Below are 21,228 nucleotides of genomic sequence, written 5' to 3' on the forward strand. Positions count from 1 at the left end.
AAAAAATAGGGACAGTTTTACAAAGTCTATGTAAATGAATAAAAAAATGACAGCATGGGGGAATTAGGAACACTCTTCTCTGTCTACTCTTGGAATCCAGAAATCTAACAGGCTGTTGAATTACGTGACCATTCAGATAGCTAACCCAATGGGAATAATGTTGGCACTAATTTGAATAAAAGAAACATCTGACCAATAGGAGCTATAATTTTATCCGATTTCTTGTCAGGAATAATGACATTTAAAACAGGGATTCCAGAAAATAGAAATGAGATAGTAAGTGAAATAAAATTCCTAACTATGGAAAAATGCAGGCTGGTATCCACGTGACTACAGAATTGATTCTAGCACATACTGAAATTTGTGAAAATGAGACGAGTGACAAAAGAGCAAAACATGTTTTGCAAAAAGAGCAGGTGGATATTAACATATCCTTGAGTCGAAGCTAGTCCTACACTAAATGACGTCTCACACAAGAAGCAGCTTCAGAGCCCCCTTTCATTTGTTAAATGTTGGAATACCTTATTTTCATAGCATCTGTAGCCCATTTCACAACTAGGATGCATAATTGCATGCATGATTTATCTCTGTCATATAAAAAGATAAACTTGCATTCTAGGATCTATAAATTTATATTTATTCATGCCATATATAAGCAAATTAAAAAAACCTCTTTCCCCTAAGATTAGAGGACAATGTAGCACTTTAAAGACTAACAAGATGGTTTATTAGATGATGAGCTTTCGTGGGCCAGACCCACTTCCTCAGATCTGAGGAAGTGGGTCTGGCCCACGAAAGCTCATCATCTAATAAACCATCTTGTTAGTCTTTAAAGTGCTACATTGTCCCGCATTTTGCTTCAGCTACCCCAGACTAACACGGCTACATTTCTATCACTACCCTAAGATTAGAGATATTTTAATATTTTAAGAATCACTTAAATGTACAGGGCCTGGCTAACAATGTCCAAGGAGGTTCAAAAAATGAACTTTCCAGAAAGTCTAATAGGTATTCTATATGTAGGTTCATTTTTCATGTTTTTTATAATGTTCTGGAATACTGTAGAATTTCATAGAACCGGAGACATTTTTTCTTTAAATATTCTATTTTCCTTTTTGTCACTAACAAAAACACCACCCCAAGCCCGGTGTTTCCTAAGCGGTTGCCTGAGCCTCCTGCCTCTAAATAGGGGTAAGGAACCTTATTTGGGTCGTGGGCTGCTGACCCACAGAAAAATCAGTCAGGGATTCAGAGCTCCAGAAAGCACTTGGGAATAATTAGAAGAAGAAGAAAGTAAAAAAAGAACCAACCTTCACTGACGTGGCTCCTGACTGAGAAGGTGAAAGACACCCTGCACATTTCCCTCACACACTGGAGCTTAGGGGGGCCCAGCATGGTAGAATGTGTGCTCCAAACCCATGAGGAAAAGCCCTGAGTCTCAGGAGTCCAGTTCCAGGCAAGCTTGGGGCCGCATCTGGCCCCTGGGCCTTAAATTCCCCACCCGGCTCTAAATCCAGTGTTGCCTTGAGTAGGTAAGAATTTGAAAGTATGGTTGTTAATGGCAAGAACTATGGACTAAGGAAACAACGGGAGAAGTTCTATGATGTATAAGCTCAGAAGACTGAAGATAATATTTAACTCTACCGTCATGCTTGTAAAAAGTGAAGTAGTCATTTTTAGATTGTTATCAGATCATTGTGCCAATGTACTAAAGATATAAAGATGGACTTTGTAATATGTGCAAAACTAAAGAAAATGTTGATCGTGTTCTATGGCATTATAGCAAAATGGGTTAATACTTCTGATTCCTTTCAGAGACTACTGACCTCTTACCTTGAAGTGGTCTATTGACTAAGTATGGGCTATTTTGCGGAATGCGTTGTCATTTGACATGCCCATATCATTTTCTGGACTGATCTGTGCTTAGAAGGGGGGTTACCACTTCTCTAAGGGTATGTCTACACTAGCCCCCTAGTTCGAACTAGGGAGGCTAATGTAGGCATTTGATGTTGCAAATCAAGCCTGGGATTTATATATCCCGCGCTTGATTTGCATCTTCCTGGCCAATCGCCATTTTTTGAAATTTACAAGTCCGGACTAACTGCACGTGTCTACACGCAGCAGGGACCTGGTAGTTCGAAATAAAGCCCTAGTTCGAACTACCTGTTATTCCTCCTGGAATGAGGTTTAACAGGTAGTTCGAACTAGGGCTTTATTTCGAACTACCGGGTCCCTGCTGCGTGTAAAGACGGGCAGTTAGTCCGGACTTGTAAATTTCAAAAAATGGCAACCAGCTGGGAAGATGCAAATCAAGCACGGGATATTTAAATCCTGGGCTTGATTTGCAACTTTGAATGCCTGCATTAGCCTCCCTAGTTTGAACTAGGGGGCTAGTGTAGACATACCCTAAGGGTATGTCTAGACTACCTGGCTCCATCAACGGAGCCATGTAAACTAGTTTACCCGACATAGTCAATGAATCAAGAATCCCCACTTCATTAAAATAAAAATGGTGGCCACGCTGTGCCAATAATCGGCATGGCACAACAGTCTACGCATGGATCAGTTGACAAGGGAAGCCTTTGTCGACTGCTTCCTTATGACTCGTGAAATGAGGTTTACAGGAGCGGTTGACAAAGGCTTCCCTTGTTGACTAATCCGCATCTAGACTGCTGCACCATGCCGGATCAGCTGACTGTCGGCACAGTGCGGCGGACATTTTTATTTTAATGAAGCGGGGATTATTTAAATCCCCGCTTCATTGACTATGTTGGGTAAACTAGTTTACATGGCTCCGTCGACGGATCCATGTAGTCTAGACATACCCTAAGATTTGTGCTGGAGGACCATGCTCTGTACACTAAACCAACTCTACAGCCAGAGAAGGACATCTTTTGACAAGAGTGCTTAACCCAGAGTGCTCTGGAGGTACAATCTATGACAAAGATTAGTGTGAATGTTATTAATCATACATATTTTGTAAGTGCTCTTAATTTATTTTTGATTAGCTGTACATAATCAGTAGATCTATATTCTTTTTTGCTTTTTCTCCACGTCCAGCAAAGCTGCTATACTAGTTTTATTGTGTTTTAGTTAATGCCAAGAAGACTCACTCTGGAGGTGAAGGAAATTCTGTACTGTGTTAAAAATAAACCAAAAATAAACTAAAACATGAACATAATCTAAAACATAAACTAAAAATAAAGGGAAAATTTTTAAAAAAAAGATTTGACAAGGTAAGGAAACTGTTTCTGTGCTTGTTTAATTTAAGATAGTTAAAAGCATTTTTCTTCTGCATAGACAAGTTTTAAAGCTGTATTAAGTCAATGTTCACTTGTAAATGTTTGAAAGAACAACCATAAAATTTTGTTCAAAGTTATGAAAATTTCAGTTATGAACTACCATTCCTGAGGTGTTCATAACTATGAGATTACACTGTATTGTATGGTAGTCCAATGTCAAAACTGGCAGACTTGCTAAAATATTATAAATACTGCTAAATCATTGTACTGAATGTCTATTAACATTTTATGTAAATACTATACTACATCTCTTAAAGAAGAGTTCATCTACAAAAAGGGGTGAACAAAATGCATTCAGAGTAGAAGTTGTTTGTTTTTTTCATTTATTTTAAATGTTCATGAGCTTTGTTTCTTTTCTGATATGGTTGCTAATAAAGAGAGCTTCTTCTGTACCTCATCTTCTTCTTCTTGCTCTTCTTCCTCTTCCTCTTCCTCATCTTCTCCTTTGTGCTGATCCTTTTTTTTCTTGCGTTTGTCGATCATTTCAGGATCCCACTGGTTCTTTTGGTATATCTGCCCTGTATCGGGGTGTTGTCTTTGTCCAGAGAGTCTTTGGCACAAATCATAGTCAGGACACTAGATAAGAAATAATTAAAAGAAAACTTTCTGATTTTATTATTGTCATAACTATTATTTTTCTTTAAATTTCACAGTAGTAAGAGATTACTTTTAAACTTTTTTTCATGCTGCAATTCTCAATAGCTTTCTCGGCACATACAACTTTAAATTTAGCCTTTCTAAATAGGCTATTCACAACCACCATAGCTACTGCCCAATCACCTACCACATAACCTCACATGGGTTTCTCCTAATATTTGAAAAGGCTGAGAAAACAGGAAAGTCTTACTGCCAACAAATTCAGGGAGGGGCAAAAGGCAGGAATGATTTATACAGAACAAAATAATGTTTAATTGGACCACGCTGTCACGTACTGAGCATGATAAGCTCACTACATGATCTATCCCTTGAAGTCTTACTGAAGTTCTAGAGATTGCCTTGCTTCCCTTGCAAAAACTAGGAGATCTCATAGGATTGCCATATGACACATAACTTTGAGATGCAGGCAAGAAGAGGTGTTTGCTGAGATTCCCCTCCTCTCTCCAACCCCCGCCTCCCCCCAGCCTCCTCTTCTTTAACAATTTTTCATATACAAATAGAACAAGATGTTTCCAAAGTGAATAACAAAAAGTTATTCACAGTTCATACAGGGTATGTCTAGACTACATGGCTCCGTTGACGTAGACATAGGAAAATGAAGCAGCAATTTACTGCTCTGGTAAACCTCATTCCCAAAGGCATAACGGGGCAGTCGACAAGGGCTTCCCTTGTCGACCACAGAGCATCTAGACTACCGCACTGTGCTGCCAAATAGCTGATCGGCACAGCACGGCAGCCATGTTGACGTAAATGAAGTGGCGATTATTTAAATCGCCGCTTCATTTTCCTATGTCTAGAAACCTCATCTACATGGTTCTGTCGACGGAGCCATGTAGTCTAGACATACCCACATTTCTAAAGAGACTCCTTTTTTTTTTTTTTTTTTTGACAGTGAAAATAGCCACAATTCTATCACATCTAGGTAAAATTCTAGAACCACTTAAAACAACAGCAAAACTCTCCTTTGACTTCATTTGATTTTTACTCCCTTGGAGTATAAGGTCTCAACCTTCCTTCAACTGAAATCAAAAGGGAGAGATGAGCTACATGAGCCATGGTCTACAGTAGGGCTTTATTTCAAAATAATCCCACTTAGGTCAAATTTATAAGCAGAGCATCCACACTACCAAGCCTGTTATTTTGAAATAAGGGTCCACTTATTTTGAAATCTGTACTCCTGCTTTTCTCGGGAATAATGCTAATTTTGAAATAGTTACTTTGAAACAGTGTTAGTGTAAATGCTCTGGTGCTGTTATTTCGAAATAACTATTCCCCAGAGTAATTTGAATTAATTACTCCCCAGTGCTTCCTGGACCTCTAAGTCGAGGTAGTGCAGCTACAATAACAAAGCCTACCTCAGACTAATTTTGAGGCTTTCCAGTTATGGGGACAAGCTATTTTGATTTTGTAAAATCAGGAGTTTTTAGGTCAAATTTACTTATTTCAAAATAGTTCCCTAGTGTAGACATGGCCTAAATGAAATCGAGAATTGCTTTTCTACTGGTGTATTACCATATCACCCACGAGCCATAAGGGATCGGTCGGCAAAGGCTTCCCCAGCCAACCGATCTGAGTCTAGACTACCGCGCTGTGCTGGATCAGCAGACCGTCGGCACAGCACGGCGGACATTTTTATTTTAATGAAGCGGGGATTATTTAAATCCCTGCTTCTTTGCCTATGCTGGGTAAACTAGTTTACATGGCTCCGTCGACAGAGCCATGTGGTCTAGACATACCCATAGAGTCTGAGCAACCACAAGTAAAATCTTAGGGTACGTCTAGACTACAGGATTTTGTCAACAGAGGTTTCGTCGACAGATACTGTTGACAAAGTCTCTGTTGACAAAGAGCGTCTAGACTACAGCCAGTTCTGTCGACAAAGCAAGCCGCTTTTTCGACAGGGAGCCGAGGTGCTCTCTTTTGAAAAAGTACAGTGTGGATGCAATAGTACCTTTTGTCGACAGAACTCTGTTGACAAAAGGCATTATTCCTTGTAGAATGAGGTTTACTGCCGTCAAACAAAATGCTGCGTTTTGTCGACTTACTGTCGACAGAACTCGGCGGTAGTGTAGACGCAGGTATAGTTTTGTCAACAAAAGTCCACTTTTGTCAACAAAACCCTGTAGTCTAGACACACCCTTAGTGAGAATACATGCACAATGCAACAGACTGTTGTTTCGGCAGCGCATTCATTATTTTAGAAGTTAGAGTGGGAAAAGACCTAATAAATCGAGTATATTTTTTGGCTCTTAAAGATCTATGGAATAAAAAGGCCTTTGACTACCGTTCTTACATCTAATTGGAGTATTTCAGTAAATTCTGCAAGCAAAAACAGAAGTTTACAAATTCAGTCCAAATTTCTTTTGTAAATAACTGATCTGTAAGTTGTATTGCTTGCAATCAGACAGAAGGAAAAACTATAAAGTAACTCATTTTCTCACTCAAATATATAATTATTTTTTCCCAAGAATATTTGAAGACAGTCTCAAACAGCACTTCTACTGGCTTAGACTTACAATATCCATAGTCTTTTACTATCCCAAGGCTTTATTATTTTTTCAGAACACATGCCTTTTGTTTCAGTCTTAAAAACTGATCATGAGGTGCTTACTGACTATTACTCCCATGGAAGTTATACAAGATACCTTGCAGGATTGATTTATAGCAGGGATGTAAAATACCATTTAATTAGATGACCATTAAATATTATGTTTAACAGGTTAAGTCTGCATTTCTCAAACTGTGAGTCCCAACCCCCCGGGGGGTCGCGAGTAACTCAGAGAGGGGTTGCAAGCAACTTAGAGGGGGGTCATGGTATCACAAAGTTTGAGAACCCATGGGTTAAGTGATTAAATGGGACTGGGTGGGCTGGAGTAGCCTCCCAATGTGGGAGGAGGCTGCTCCAGCAACCACCAGTTTACCATAACCTGTAGGGCCAAATTCTGCTGTCTATTACAGCAGCATAAAGCCAGATTAATGTTTTTGACCACTCCATTGTAAAACAAGAATTTGGCCCTTGGCAACAGCTATCACACTTCAATTTATGTAAAAAATTACTCTGACTCGTATAGAATATTAATCTTATTTTAAGAATAAGTATTTAAATGATTAGCAAGTTATCAAAGTTGATATTACCTTAATGTTAATCAGGAAATCTGGTTTTAATTTTAGATTTCTAATTTTCTCTAATTGCTCCGAAATAGTCATGTATTCCTCTGAGAGAGAAGGAAATCCACTGAGAACATAACCTGCCAAATGAAATTTGTAAAATACGTCTTTTGGGAAATTATTTCAAATATACTAAAGATTTATATTAATCAGTTATAAACATCACTTCTAGACATGAACATAACTAGAATCCATTTGACTTGACCACCCACTTTGCTAGCTAAGATTTACCTGTAATCACCATGACTTAACAAAGCTGTAATACTTTCTAGATAACTATATATTTCTCAAAGACAGCTCATTCAGTTAATAGAGAAAAAATAGCCCAAAATAGATGCTAACAATTTTATATGTGCTAAATATTATCTTGAAATCCAGTCTGAAAAGTCTGAATCATGTAGCAATTACTAGTCTTGCATGAAATGACATCGGCTATGTATATCGTGCATGTTCAGTAGCATCTTATTCATTCTGTTCTTTGCTAAGTGGCAGATGGAATGTTAGGGTGATTGAAAATGATGGACTAAGAGTCTTGAATAGAAAACATTTGTTCTGAAAACAGACTGTGTCACACTGACATGTGGAGGTGCGTTCCATAGAGAGTAGGAATTTTGTAATTGTATTTTGAGAGGGAATCACCTCCTGTGATTTGAGAGGTGAGAACTTTCTGAGGGCACATCTACACTGCAGGGCAAAAGTCAAATTAAGATACATAATTTCAGCTACGTCAATTGTGTAGCTGAAGATGGAATAGCTTAATTCAGCTTTTGGTGAGGTCTATACCGCAGGCAGTCAAAGGAAGAACACTCTTCCTTTGACTTCCCTTTCTCCTCGTGAAATGAGGGTTACAGGAGTCAGAGTAAGAAGTCCTCCATCTTGACATTATTTCAAAATAATGCATTGCTGTGTAGACATGCACTATGTTATTCGAAGTAACATCAGTTATTCCCAAATAACGCTGCTGTGTAGACGTACTCTGAAAGAGACTAGATCACTTTTTCTTGGGATGTAGAGAGTCACCCTTGTGTTAGGGAAGTGGGAGATCCATGGGATGAAAGACAAATTCCTTTTATAATGCGTGGGGATTAGATTTTTTCAATGCAAGGTCAGTGGTCAAAGTAAATACCTTTTCATCCACAATCTATATCTTTCTCCAGGAACATAGGTCAACAGGGGGACAAGTGAGATGCATGTCTGTTTTCTTTGCATTAAGATAGAAGTGCAAAAGGTCTCTCATCCTGATAAAAGATCTGTGTGTGCCCAGCTGGTGTCTGAAGTCTGGTATGGGATGGGCTAGTTTAGGTACTGACAGTTCAAAACTTTAGAAACCTTTGCTAAACTAATCATATTCTATCTTGTGATAGCTCTGGAGGCACCATGTTTGACAATGTTTGTGACTTCAATGTCCGTGCAGGATTTCATTCTTGTCATGATAACCGTAGGATTATCGTAAGTGGATAAGTAAGTGTTGCACTGTGGATTAGTATTTAGTTTGGAATGGAGATGGGGGAAATAAAAGTTACTCTGACATTTTCTTCTATAACCAGATCTTTTCTGTTGTGGCAAAGGACCAGTTTTGGTATCCTGTCCTTGAAGGTTAAGGGAACCTGAGGGCTTCAAGAGGGCCTAAATGAATATAGGATCAGTTCTCCTGTGACTGCTTGCTCATGTCCATTCCAGTTAAGTGTGTGTGTGCCATGTCCATGGATCCTGGAGCTTTTTTCCCTTAGCAGTATCCATTGGGCCAGCCAGGGAGTTCCCTAGAATGGCGCTACTATATCGATGCATATATACCCCTGATGGCTGTCCACCCTCTAAGTTCCATCTTACCGTCTGTGATGGAAGCTGGAGTGCTTGACTACGCAGACAGTCTATCCCTTAGCCTTCTGTAAATAGTGTTAGTGTTAATTGTACTTCTTAGTGTAAATAGTTTTATTAGTTTGTTGTTATAGATAAGGGAGTTCCCCTTCTTATATCTCCCCCTCTTGGGGAGGGGATGCCTGGACCACAGAGTGTTAAGCCATGTGTAAAGTATTTAAAACCTGTGCCCTGCGGTGACCCGCATGACTCCTGCCTGAAGTGCTTAGGAAAGGGCCATTATACAGACAGCTGTCAGATATGCAAAGGCTTTAAGCCAAGAACAAAGTGGGATCATGATTCCCATCTTAAGCTCATCCTCATGGAGTCCGCTCTACAACTGGCGGCACTGGATGCGGCACCCAGGGTGCACAGCTCACCGGCTTTGGTGCTGGAACTTTCATCGGCTCCAGGACACACTGCGGCACTGGCCAAGCCCTCAACATCAAGGTACCAGTCCCAGTCTCCAACACCGAGGAAGAAGAGGCAGAACGGGGGCCGTTTCCTACCTAACATAGCTACAAAGTGTGCCATGGTGATGGGAATGCAGCTACAACGATGCGTCAGGAGACTCCTGTGCCATGTCGGCACAAGTTGAGCTCGCCATGTGGGAAGAGTCTAGTTCCAGACATAGCGATTGAAGAGATCTGGCAACCATTGACCCCCGAGACTTTCCACGTGGCTCGTGACCTCATAGAGTTCACATCTTCTCCAGGACCAGATCCAGGGACAGTGCACCCTGGACCTTCCATGGTACAGGAACTGACCCAGCTGCTATTACCACACCATTTGGTGCAGCCTCGCTCTTTGGCACTGGCATGTGTGCTGGCACCAGCACAGACACTGGCACCGACATTGCCTCCTGCACCGGTACCAACATCCACACCAGCACCAGTCTCAATCACAGTACTGGCACCAGCCCTGTCTGTGGTATTAGTTCCAGCTACATTGCTGACTTCGGCAATGGCACCAGTGCCAAGGCCTCCTATTGGACCCCAAATGTCTGTGGTGCCGTTATACTTTTCTGAACCAGGGGTGTCAGTACAAGGGGCACCTCTTGTACCAGCAGCACAGACCACATATTTACAGCCCCTGCTGCACCTGCACTTTTGATGTCCCTACTGGTACCAACCCACAGGAGGAAGCCAATGGCAATGGCTCACCACAGTTCATCGCACCGGTCTCTGGCACCACTGTGGTCAGCTTCGGACTACTTGTCCGAATCAGAAGCTGAGTCTCTTTGCTCAACAGTCTCTTCATATAGATCTAGGTTGCACCATTGCTCCTGATCCCGGTACCATTCCCAGCACCCAAGCCCCACAGTACAACAGACATGGCTGCCCCAATGGCAACCACAGACCCAGTGGCTATTTTGAACACCGTGGGCATATCATCAGGCCCAGGGCCACCTCCCTTGAGGCCTTTGTTAGTGGCCACTCACTCAAAGGTTACTCCTTTGGCCACCCCCCTCACGAGAGCCCCAATCTCTTAGGTCACATAGTCATTTTACATTAAGGCGGTGAGACCACCACCCAAGAGTGAGGGGAATCTGGCTCAGCAGCTCCCGGGAAGGCAGTTGTCCTTTTCCTTGCCTGATGAGACATTGGCTGATCTTGTGCCCTCCATGCCTGTGATGGATGTCAGGGAACACCAAGATATGTTACATTGGCTGGCAGCCAATTTAGGGGTTCAAGTGGAGGAGCTCCCGGAGGACTAAGACCCGACATATTGATAGCTGATGCCCCCGCCAGGGTCGCACTACTATTAAAACATCAAATCTCAAAAACCTCGTGGCAGACACTCACCTCTATACCACACACCCAAAAAGGGGTAGAGAGGCATTACTTCATCCTTACCTCAGAACATGAACAGCTTTATGTGCACTGTGCCCCGGGCTCCCTAGTGGGTCAAAAGGAAAGGCAAGGTCCACCCAGGTTTATGCCACGGAGCAGGGACCCGAGAAAACTAGATCTCCTGGGCAGGAAGACCTATGCCACAGGGGGCCTACAACTGCCTATCATAAATCAGCAAACAATGCTGAGCCGATATGCTTATAATACATGGTCTGCTGTAGAGAAGTTCAAAGAACTCCTCCTGCAGGAATCCAGACAGCAGTTTGGGGCCTTGTCAGATGAAGGCAAGGTAGTTTCTTGTATGGTGCTGCAAGTGGCTTTGGATGCTGCAGACTGTGCGAGCCCATACGATGGCTACAGGGGTTGTCATGAAGTGAAGTGCGTGGCTTCAGGTGTCTGGGATTCTGTCTGAGGTCCAAAATATTCTGTAAGACCTCCCTTTTCAGGAGGCTGGTCTCTTCTTATACCAGACAGACTTGAGGCTTCATGGCCTCAAGGACTCCAGGACTACTCTGAAGACTCTGGGGATCCATACCTCAGCACCTCAAAGGAGACCTCTACACCCCAGGACAACCCTGAGACCCTTCTAGCAGTCCTTCAGACCTGATTGAGGCAGAAGGAGGGATAGGAATAATAACACCACCAATGTCAGGAACAAGAATAGGGTGTCAAGGTCGGACTCTGAAAGGGGATCTGCCACGCCTCCCAACCAGCAGCCCAAGATTTCATTTTGAAAATACGCCCTAGGACGGTGTCCCAGTCTCTGCAATAACACCCCCCTTTGGGTGCCAGCTATCCCATTTCTACCTTGCCTGGTTCAAGATCACCTTGGATCACCGGGTGGTTGGCCTGGTGTAAAGTGAATATGCTCTCCCCTTCCTTTCCTAACCTCCTTCCCACCCCCCATCTGTCTTCAGGACCCCTCTTGTGAGCAGTTGTTAAGACTAGAGGTATCTTCGCTTCTGCATCTGGGGGCAGTTGAGCCTGTTTCACAGGAATTCAAGGGGAGAGGGTTTTATTCCAGATATTTCCTTATCCCAAAGTCCAAGGGAGGCCTTTGACCCATCCTGGATTTAAGGAACCTCAACTCATTCATAAAGAAAACAAGGTACAGAATGGTCACTCTTGCCTCCACCATCCCCTCCCTAGAGAAAGGAGACTGGTATGCTGCCCTTGATCTCAAGGATGCATACTTTTATATATTGGTGATTCTGGCCACAAAAAATTCCTAAGATTCACAGTAGGCCTAGACCACTTCCAGTTTGCAGTCCTCCCATTTGACCTGTCCAAGATGCCTAGGGTCTTTACCAAATGTATGGTTGCCGTCATGGCCTTATGGAGGAACAGGGTCCAGGCGTTCCCTTACTGAATGATTGGTTGATCAGGGGTTCGTCCAGGGAACAATTTCTGAGCCACATAGACCTAGTCAGGGCTCTGTTTCTCAAAATGGGACTCCTCATAAATGAGGAGAAATCCACACTCGACCTTACTCAGATAATAGACTTTGTTGGGGCCCACTAGACTCTACCTCGGTGAGGGTATCCCTCCTCAAGGCCAGCTCCATGGCTATCAGGATAATAATCGAAGGCCTCAAGTCTTTGTCTTTCATGACAGCAAGGATGTGCATGAGGTTGGGCCACATGGCAGCCTGCACTTATGTAATACCGCATGCCACACTACAGCTTCGGTATAGCTGGTAACAGTGCACAATCCGGTGCATGCACTGCTGGACGCAATAGTCACGATACTGGACGACATTACCTCGTCATTCGACTGGTGGCTACAAGAGTCCATTGTCTGCCAGGGCATCCTGTTTGTGAGACAGCCTGTCAATGCAGCTGGTCCCTGTGGGTTCACTTAGTGACTACTGCAGCATTCCACCTTGGGGAATGGAGTAGGACGGTATTTGCAAATGCATTGGTTAAGCGATTCCTCAAGGGAGTGGACAAGTTGTACCCATTTGTTTGGCAGCCTGTGCCCCCTGGGATCTTAACCTGATTCTTACAAGACTCATGAGCCCCCTGTCTGAACCCCTCAGCCGCTTGCTCCTTGAAGCACCTGCCATGGAAGGTAGTCTTTCTAGTGGCCATTACATTGTCCAGAAGGGTATCGGAGCTGAGGGCCCTTTCATCTGAGCCCCCATATACTGTCTTCTTTAAGGATAAGATCAAGCTCTGGCCCCACACTACCTTTTTTACTAAGGTTGTCTCCCACTTCCACATGTCTCAGAATATCTACCTCCCAGTTTTCTTCCCAAAACCTCACTCAATGCCTAAAGAGCAGTCCCTGCACTATTTAGATGTAAGGAGGGCCGTAGCCTTCTACATTGATAAGACTTGAGAGTTTCATAGATCTCATTTTTTGTGGTCCTCTGTTTATATGTTTACAAGCCATTATGCAGCAGGCCAGGGGCGATGCAGTCTTTTGAGAGGGCTGTGTTGCAGTCCATTGCAGATTAGTTCCTGTAGTACTCCCTGTAGTATTGCTAGGGAGTCACCTAGCTGGAACGGACATGAGCAAGCACTCAAAAAAGAAAAACTGAATATTCACTTTGTAACTGTTGTTGTTCGAGATTTGTTGCTCATGTCCATTCCAAATCCCACCCACCTCCCCATTGTCAGAGGACTCCGGCAAGATGGAACTGAGGGGGCGGAAGACCAGCATGGGCATATATGCACCAATATAGTGGCACCACACCAGGGAACTCCCTGGCTGGCCCAATGGATACTGCTAAGGAAAAAAAGCTCTGGGATCCGTGCAGGGGCAGATGACTGTTTTGCGGGGCCCCGGGCAGTGTAACTCCGCGGGGCCCCCCCTTTGCCACAGCGCATGCGCCGTGACGCCATGCGCACGCGCGGGGCTTTTTTAAGCGTGGGGCCCGGGACGGCCGCCCTGTTCGCCCTGCCCTATATCCGCCCCTGGATCCGTGCATATGGTGCGCACACCTAACTAGAATGGACATGAGCAACACATCTCCAAGAACAACAGTTAAGAGGTATGTAACAGTTTTTTATACAGGATAAGACTTCTGATCCATTTTGACCAGTAGCCTGTGTAGAAAAGCAAGCAGCATTAGATGCTTCAAAAGTGCAAGAAAACTCACAGTAGGCAGACATATGAAAATGCCATGCAGATGTTTTATTATTCTGTTTTTCGTTATAGTGTCCACTAGTTTACCAGTTTAATCTTAATTCCTAAAACAGTAAACTTCCGATAATCCGGCACCTTTGGGACCTAAGGGGTGCCGGATTATTGGATATGCCGGAGTACTGGAAGGGGGGCTATGAGGAGTCTGGGGTGGAGGGTCGGCGGGGAACTGCGCAGAGTGAGCAGCACTCCAGCTGCTCTGACCCCGGCTTACTCAAGTCCGCTGCTAGTCAGTTTCAGCGGCAGTGGACTTGGAGAAGCCGGGGGGCAGAACAGCTGGAGTGCTGCCGGGTTCATCCCGCAGCGCTGCACAGGTGAGGGGTGGCGCTGTGGGACCAACTCGGCAGCGCCCCAGCTGCTCTGCCCCTGGCTTCCCCAAGTCCGCCGCTGGTTAGTTTCAGAGCGCCGGACTTGCGGAAGCCTGGGGCAGAGCAGCTGTGGTGCTCTGCCCCACAGCTTCCCCAAGTCTGCCACTGCTGAAACTGACCAGCTTCGGACTTGGGGAAGCCGAGGGCAGAGCAGTTCCAATTGTCCAGCTGGCTAGAGAACTTCTAGGTTCCAGTTGGTGCCGGACTATCGGCAGTGCCGGACCACTGGATGCCGAACAACTGGAGTTTTACTGTAGTTAGAAATTGCCTTAAATCCTGAAGCATGAGGTTTTATATCCCTTCCAATACTTTTTTTTTTTTTAAAAAAAAACATTAACTATTGTAACTAAATATTATACTTACCCACATAAAAATGTCCAATGCTTGTTTGGATTCTGTGAAATTTTTGTCCTTAGCAGCGCCTTGTGATAATGAGTACCAGAGTCTAATCAGGGTTTATGTGTAAAAGTATTTCCTATTATCGGTTTTGAATCTGCAAACTTTTCCTGTCATTAAATGTTCTTTGTTCTTGTGTAATGAGGACAGAAATTCCAATTTACCTTCTTAGTGCCATTCATTATTTTATTATGTTCACTCTTATTTATTTTGTTTCTAAAATAAGCCTCAATCTTTTCACCATCTCTGAATTCTATATGAACCTTGTCACCCTTCTTTGCCCCACACTCTAATTTTGCACTGTTCTCTTAGAAAAGGTACTGCACACAATATTCCAGATGATGGCATATCACACTTTTACATAATGGCACCATAACTTTTTACACATTATTCTCCATCCTATTACTGATACATTCTAACATGTTGTTTGGTTTTTTACGACAACTTCACAATAAGCATTGAGATGTCCACAATGATTTCCATGTCCTTTTTCTGATTTGATATACTTAATTTAGAACCCTAATAAATTAATCAATGAGTTTGAAATTTTGCTTCTCATGTGGATTATTTTGCATTTGTCAATATTTAACTCCATCTGCCATGGTGCTGCACATTTACCTTGCTTACTTAAATCTCCATATTCTTCACAGACTTCTCTGGCCTTGACTACTTCAAACAACCGTTTATCTACACATTTTGCTATCTCACTAATTACCTTCCTGTCCAGATCATTAGACAGTAGATAATAGACAATACTTTACTAATCTTAATAGAGAGAGACCTGTTAACCTTTTGCCATGACAAAAACTGACCATTTATTCTTACAGTTTCCTGTGTCTTTGCCAATTTTTGATCCATGACAGTGCTTTGTCTCTTAGGGTATGTCTACACTACAGAGTTAGTTCGAACTAACTTAGTTCGAATTAGTTAATTTGAACTAAGCTAATTCGAACTAATGCGTCTAGAACTAAAAACTAGTTCGAATTAGCGTTTTGCTAATTCGAACTAGCATGTCCACATTAAGTGGACCCTGAACTGGGCTTAAGGATGGCCGGAAGCAGTGCTGGCAGGGCATCAGAGGAGGACTTAGAGCGTGGAGATGCTGTCTCAGGCTAGCCGAGGGCTGTGCTCAAAGGGACCCGACCCCCACCCCGGACAGACAGTTCTCAGGGGTGCCCCGCTTGAAAACCAGTCCTGGCTTGGAGTGCCCTGAGTGCCCACACTGGGCACATCACACCACTTGGCCATCAGCCCAGCTGCACTTGCCGCAGGCTGCCATCTGGGGAGAGGGAGCAATTGGGGGGCTGCAGGAGAGCTTCCACCCCCAGAAGCCCGCAGAGCCAGCCCAGTCCTCCCCATCGAGGGCTCGTACCCCATTCCTCCCTCACCTCCTTCCACTTACCCTTCCCTAGCCCCTTTTCTTGATGTACAAAATAAAGGACAATTGTGGTCAAAAATGGAATCTGTCTTTATTGAACAAAACTGGGGGAGACTGGGAAAAGGAGGTGGGAGAGGGGAAGAGAGTGGCTGGGAGAGGGGAGGGCAACTAAAATGATCAGGGGTTGGGAACAGGTCCCATATGAAGAGAAGCTAAAGAGACTGGGACTTCTCAGCTTAGAAAAGAGGAGACGGAGGGGGGACAGGATAGAGGTCTCTAAAAGCAGGAGTTGGGTGGAGAGGGTGCATACAGAAAAGTTCTTCATTAGTTCCCATAAAGAAGGACTAGAGGACACCAAAGGAAAGGAATGGGTAGCAGGCTTCAAACTAGTAACAGAAAGTTGTTCTTCACAAAGCAAAGAGTCAACCTGTGGAACTCCTTGCTGCAGGAGGCTGTGAAGGCTAGAACTAGAACAGAGTTTAAAGGGAAGTGAGATCAAGTCATGGAGGTTGGGTCCATGGAGTGGTATTATCCAGGGGGTAGGAGTGGTGTCCCTGCCCAAGGTTTGTGGAAGGCTGGAGAGGGATGGCACGAGACAAATGGCTTGGTCACTGTCTTCGGTCCATCCCCTCCAGGGTCCCTAGGGTTGGCTGCTGTCGGCAGACAGGCTACTGGGCTAGATGGACCTTTGGTCTGACCCAGGACGGCCATTGTAAGCTCAGGGCTCAGGGTTGGGGGTCTCAGTGGACCCCCTTGATTTTCATGCACACCTGCTCCTGGGTGGCCAGGCTGGCAGCTCTCCTGCCCAAGCCGGCCACTTTCCTGTGCCTAGTGCAGAGATCGTGGACAAGGTCCACGATGTCCGCACTAGCCCAGGCGGGTGCCCGCCTCTTGCGGTCCCGGGCAAGCTCCCGGGAGCCTCCAGCCTGGTCCCGGGAAGAGGGGGAGGCCTCGGGGGAATCGGGTGGCTGGCTCAATCCATGCCAGGTGCAGGATCTGCTGGCTGGGTGCTGGCAGGCTTGCACCTGGCATGGGCACCGTAGCCAGCCCGTGCCCCTTTAAGGGGTCCGGGGCCGGGAGGGGGGCATAGAGTTTCCCTGGTGTTGGCCAGAGTGGCCACCAGGGAAACCTGGGGAGGGCTAGCCTCCCACTAGTTCGAATTAAGGGGCTACACAGCCCTTAATTCGAACTAGCTAGTTCGAACTAGGCTTAATCCTCATGGAATGAGGTTTACCTAGTTCGAACTAAGCGCTCCGCTAGTTCGAATTAAGTTCGAACTAGCGGAGCGCTAGTGTAGCGCCTATTAAAGTTAGTTCGAACTAACCTCCGTTAGTTCAAACTAACTCTGTAGTGTAGACATACCCCCTCTTCATGATTATTTCATTTCTTTTGTTCCCTCTTTTGACCTTGTTAAAGAACTTACAAAAATCAAAATCATGTCAAATCATTCTTCTTTATCCACTACTTCACTGGCATATTCGAAGAATTCTGACGTTAGTGAAACATGATTTTCCTTTGAATAAAATGTTCTGATTTAGACTATCATGTCATGAATTCAAGGTGTTTATTATTCTGTTTTTAGTTATAGGCTTTGTCTATACTGCAGGATTTTTGCGTGAGAAGTTTTTGTGGAAGAGTATTTCAGCAAAAACTTCTTCAGCAAAAGTGCATCAACACCTCAAAAGCACATTGCAAGAGAGCATCCACATTGCATGGACGCTCTTGCATAAGAAAGCTCTGATTGCCATTAACAGACTGGTCATCAGAGCATCTGTACTTTTGCTAATAGGATCTTTTTGCACAAGAGCTGTAGCACAAAAAGGAGTTATTCCTCGTTGGGAGAGGAATAACTCTACCAGCAAAAGTCCTCTATCCCGTCAATTTACTGTTTTTTTGTTTGTTTGTTTTTGTGCAAAAACACTTTCAAGGGGTGGATGCTCTTCTGGTTTTTGTGCAAAAACCTTGTAGTGTAGACATAGCCATAGTGTCTATCAGTTTACCAGGAACAGATATAAGATTTACTAGTCTGCAATTCCTTAGATCACACATAGGCCTTTTTAAAATAGAGTCACAACCTCTCTCCCAATTATCCGCTCTGAGAGATTGCATATATTTGCTAGCAAGTTAGCAAATTCATACTTTAATTCCTTCAGAACTTTTGGATGCATACCATGTGAGTTTGGGACTCTTTCCTTTTATAAAATGATCATTTTGTTGCAGAACTATTTATTTTGACACCTCAATCTCTTATAGCATCTCACCTTTATTACAGAAAAATCAGAGAAGGATATAATTTGTGTAAAAAATATCACTCTGTTGGTGTGTGCACGAGTACATAGCAGTTTGCTGTTCTCTACCATCAACTGCAGTAGTCCCTAAATGCCACCTTAGGTTACCTTAATTTCCAGATGTCCATGTTCTGCAATAGATGAAGCAATGAAGATGGATTCTGGTTTTCATTGCTTCATCTACTGATTTAGCTGGTGGAAAAATGGTTGACTGAACTCAACAGATTGCAGTATAAGAGAATTTTAAAAAATCTTATGCTCTAGAGATATAAAAAGACAAAACTAAGTTTTAGAGAGCTATGGTAGGCATACCTTGAGAGTTCTGAAAAAATGACAACACATACCAAAGTGAGCAACTTCTGGTGACTCAATCTTTTTCAGAATCATCTTTGTGATCAGTTCTTCAGGAATATTTTGACCTCCATAAAGCAATTCTTGCATCTAAAGGAAAACGTAAAGCATAACTTCTTATATTTGCATTGTGATCCTATCTTGCTGCCATTGACTTCAAGGGGAAAAACACTGAACGTTATGAATGTCATGAAATGTAATAAAATAGTACATTTTACCTTAAGTCCATATTCTGTTCCTGCCGTAATATTTTCTTCTATTACTTCCAAAGCTAAAAAATGTACACCATACATAACAAAATTTAAACAATTTATAAAACATATTGTACATGAAACAGTACATTTACATGTGCATTGTTAATCTAATATGGTGGTCTTTATTAGTGATTTCATATTATTATAGTGTAACTAGTATGAAATTTGGTATTGCATCTTCGAGCTAAAAAACATTTCACATATTAAAAAGTCAAATTTCAAAAAGAGAACAGCCATACAAAGATGTCAGTTTTTAAAATAGACAACAGATAAAAAAAATTACCCCTTAAAGGTCAAATTAAACATGACAGTGCTAGTTTGATACCCCCTGACACTCAAAGCTCCTACACATGGCTCTATGAACTGCAATGATAGGGTGGAGCCTCAGGATAATCCTGCAAATCCTTCACATATATAAGCCTCACTGAAGTCAATAGGCATTCCACATGCAGAGGAAGGGGCTGATCCTTACGTAGCTGAAAAATTCTTTTTCTATTTTTTTTCTCTCATAAGAAATATTTTACATCAGGTGTCACTTTATATTAAAGAAGCAAAATGACTTAAGTAATCTATATTTTCTTGATGGAAATAAAGTGAAGTGATTTTACTAAAACAGAAACTGTATCATACTTTGAACTCAAAGTCTTCAAAACATGATAAAGACATTTTATTTTATATGTTTTAAAGCCTCTGGTTTGCACAGGAACCTGAAGCATTTTTTACCACCAGAGGGCTTCCATATTTTCTAATTAATGCACTAAAACTATATTGATATTTACAAGGAAAATCAATAGTACAAAAATTGAAATCTATAATGTTTATTAACAACAAGGTTTAATGAACATGTTTATTTCATAAAAATCAGCCTAATTATGTATATTATAATTAACTTGAACAAAGAGTTGTTTAAAGTAACTTCTGCTTCGCTATAGTTAAAGTTTTTATGGGCCCAATTTAGACTTCCCCCATTTTTAAATGTAGGATATATATCAGGCAGAGGCAAAAAATTCCCTGCAAAATGTAAGTGAATTAATCCAAGGGTTCTTGATTTACATTCTAAAATAGAAGTGTTAACCAGAGTTTAAATAGTATTCTTTTTTGCAACTTTGTAGCAAAACCAATAATAACTTACTTCCTTTGCTCTACAGAAAACTACAGAAGTGCTGAGGATCCCAATGCCTCATCTAGAGCCCCATTGTGCTAAGCACTGTACAAACACGGAACAAAAAAACAGGCATTATCTGATCCTGGAAACTAAATCCAAGCAGTCGGACCTCAGTGCCCATATGGATCCCCTACAGACTTCAGCAAGGTTCCACAGAAACATATGAGTTACATCACCTCATATAGATCATCTGATAGGACTGGGCCCTACCTTTGGTTATTAGGTTTTACATTTCCTCCTGTAAATGAGGAGGAAATTGGCTTATTTAGTACCTATGTAACTAAAGGCAGATATATTTTCCATGATCAACAATGTGTTTCCTGAAAGATTATCACAGTTTACCCTTACCAGTGATCTTCACTCTGGTCAATAATGTACCATTTAGAATTTCTAGGAACATAAAGAAAGCTAAAACAAAAAGTGTTATAGTGTTGTGATTACAGTTGATATTTACCTTCAATGAGTGTGCACTTCCATAACTGAGCTATTTTTCTAGCTAATGTTTTCTTTCCTGTACCCTTAAAATGAAAAAAGACATAGTTTCTTAAAAATAGAAAGAATTTACCATTACTCACATAAGAAAATGCAAATGAAATGCATGTCCTGTTATTATTTCTTTGTAATACAGTAGGCACTAAAAGCCTTAGTCAGGATCAGGGCCTCTGTGCCATGTGCTATAACATAAACCTCCTTAAGGTCACCAGGCAACATATAATGTATTTCCTACTATTGTTAATATAATTGTTCCCTTAAACTGATTTTCTTCATAATAAATATATTTGTATTTATAAATAAGGCTATGTTAAACTTTTAATATGAGTTACTCATGAGTTTCTATAAAAAGTTTTTGTGGGACTAAAACTGGACATCTTTCATCTCAGGCTACAGTAAACTTTTGGGGCAAGTTTGAGCAAAACCTTTCTGCCATTTTGGAGTAAGGCAACAAAAGGGATAAAAAGAAGGTGGAGTCATAATACTTCTGCAACTTTTTGTACTTAAAATGAACTGGTCTACACTAGACCAGGAAAGTTGGCTTTAGTTATG

General features: G+C 42.4%; 1 protein-coding gene across 3 annotated transcripts in view; it reads right to left on the reverse strand.

The window, feature by feature from the left end:
• The window catches only part of AK9 (adenylate kinase 9), a 175,308-nt gene that overhangs the window by 148,288 nt on the left and 5,792 nt on the right, over positions 1-21,228 (reverse strand). For all 3 annotated transcript variants that reach the window (XM_075923971.2, XM_014573695.4, XM_025184734.3), the window contains exons 3-7: positions 20,639-20,702; positions 18,984-19,036; positions 18,759-18,855; positions 7,095-7,207; positions 3,696-3,878 (exon numbers count right to left, since the gene is read on the reverse strand). In XM_075923971.2, coding sequence (XP_075780086.2) covers positions 3,696-3,878; positions 7,095-7,207; positions 18,759-18,855; positions 18,984-19,036; positions 20,639-20,702 — 510 coding nt within the window. The remainder of the gene's footprint in view (positions 1-3,695; positions 3,879-7,094; positions 7,208-18,758; positions 18,856-18,983; positions 19,037-20,638; positions 20,703-21,228) is intronic.

Source organism: Pelodiscus sinensis, chromosome 3, assembly GCF_052426305.1.
Source record: "Pelodiscus sinensis isolate ZL-2025 chromosome 3, ASM5242630v1, whole genome shotgun sequence".
Classification (NCBI taxonomy): Eukaryota; Metazoa; Chordata; order Testudines; family Trionychidae; genus Pelodiscus; species Pelodiscus sinensis.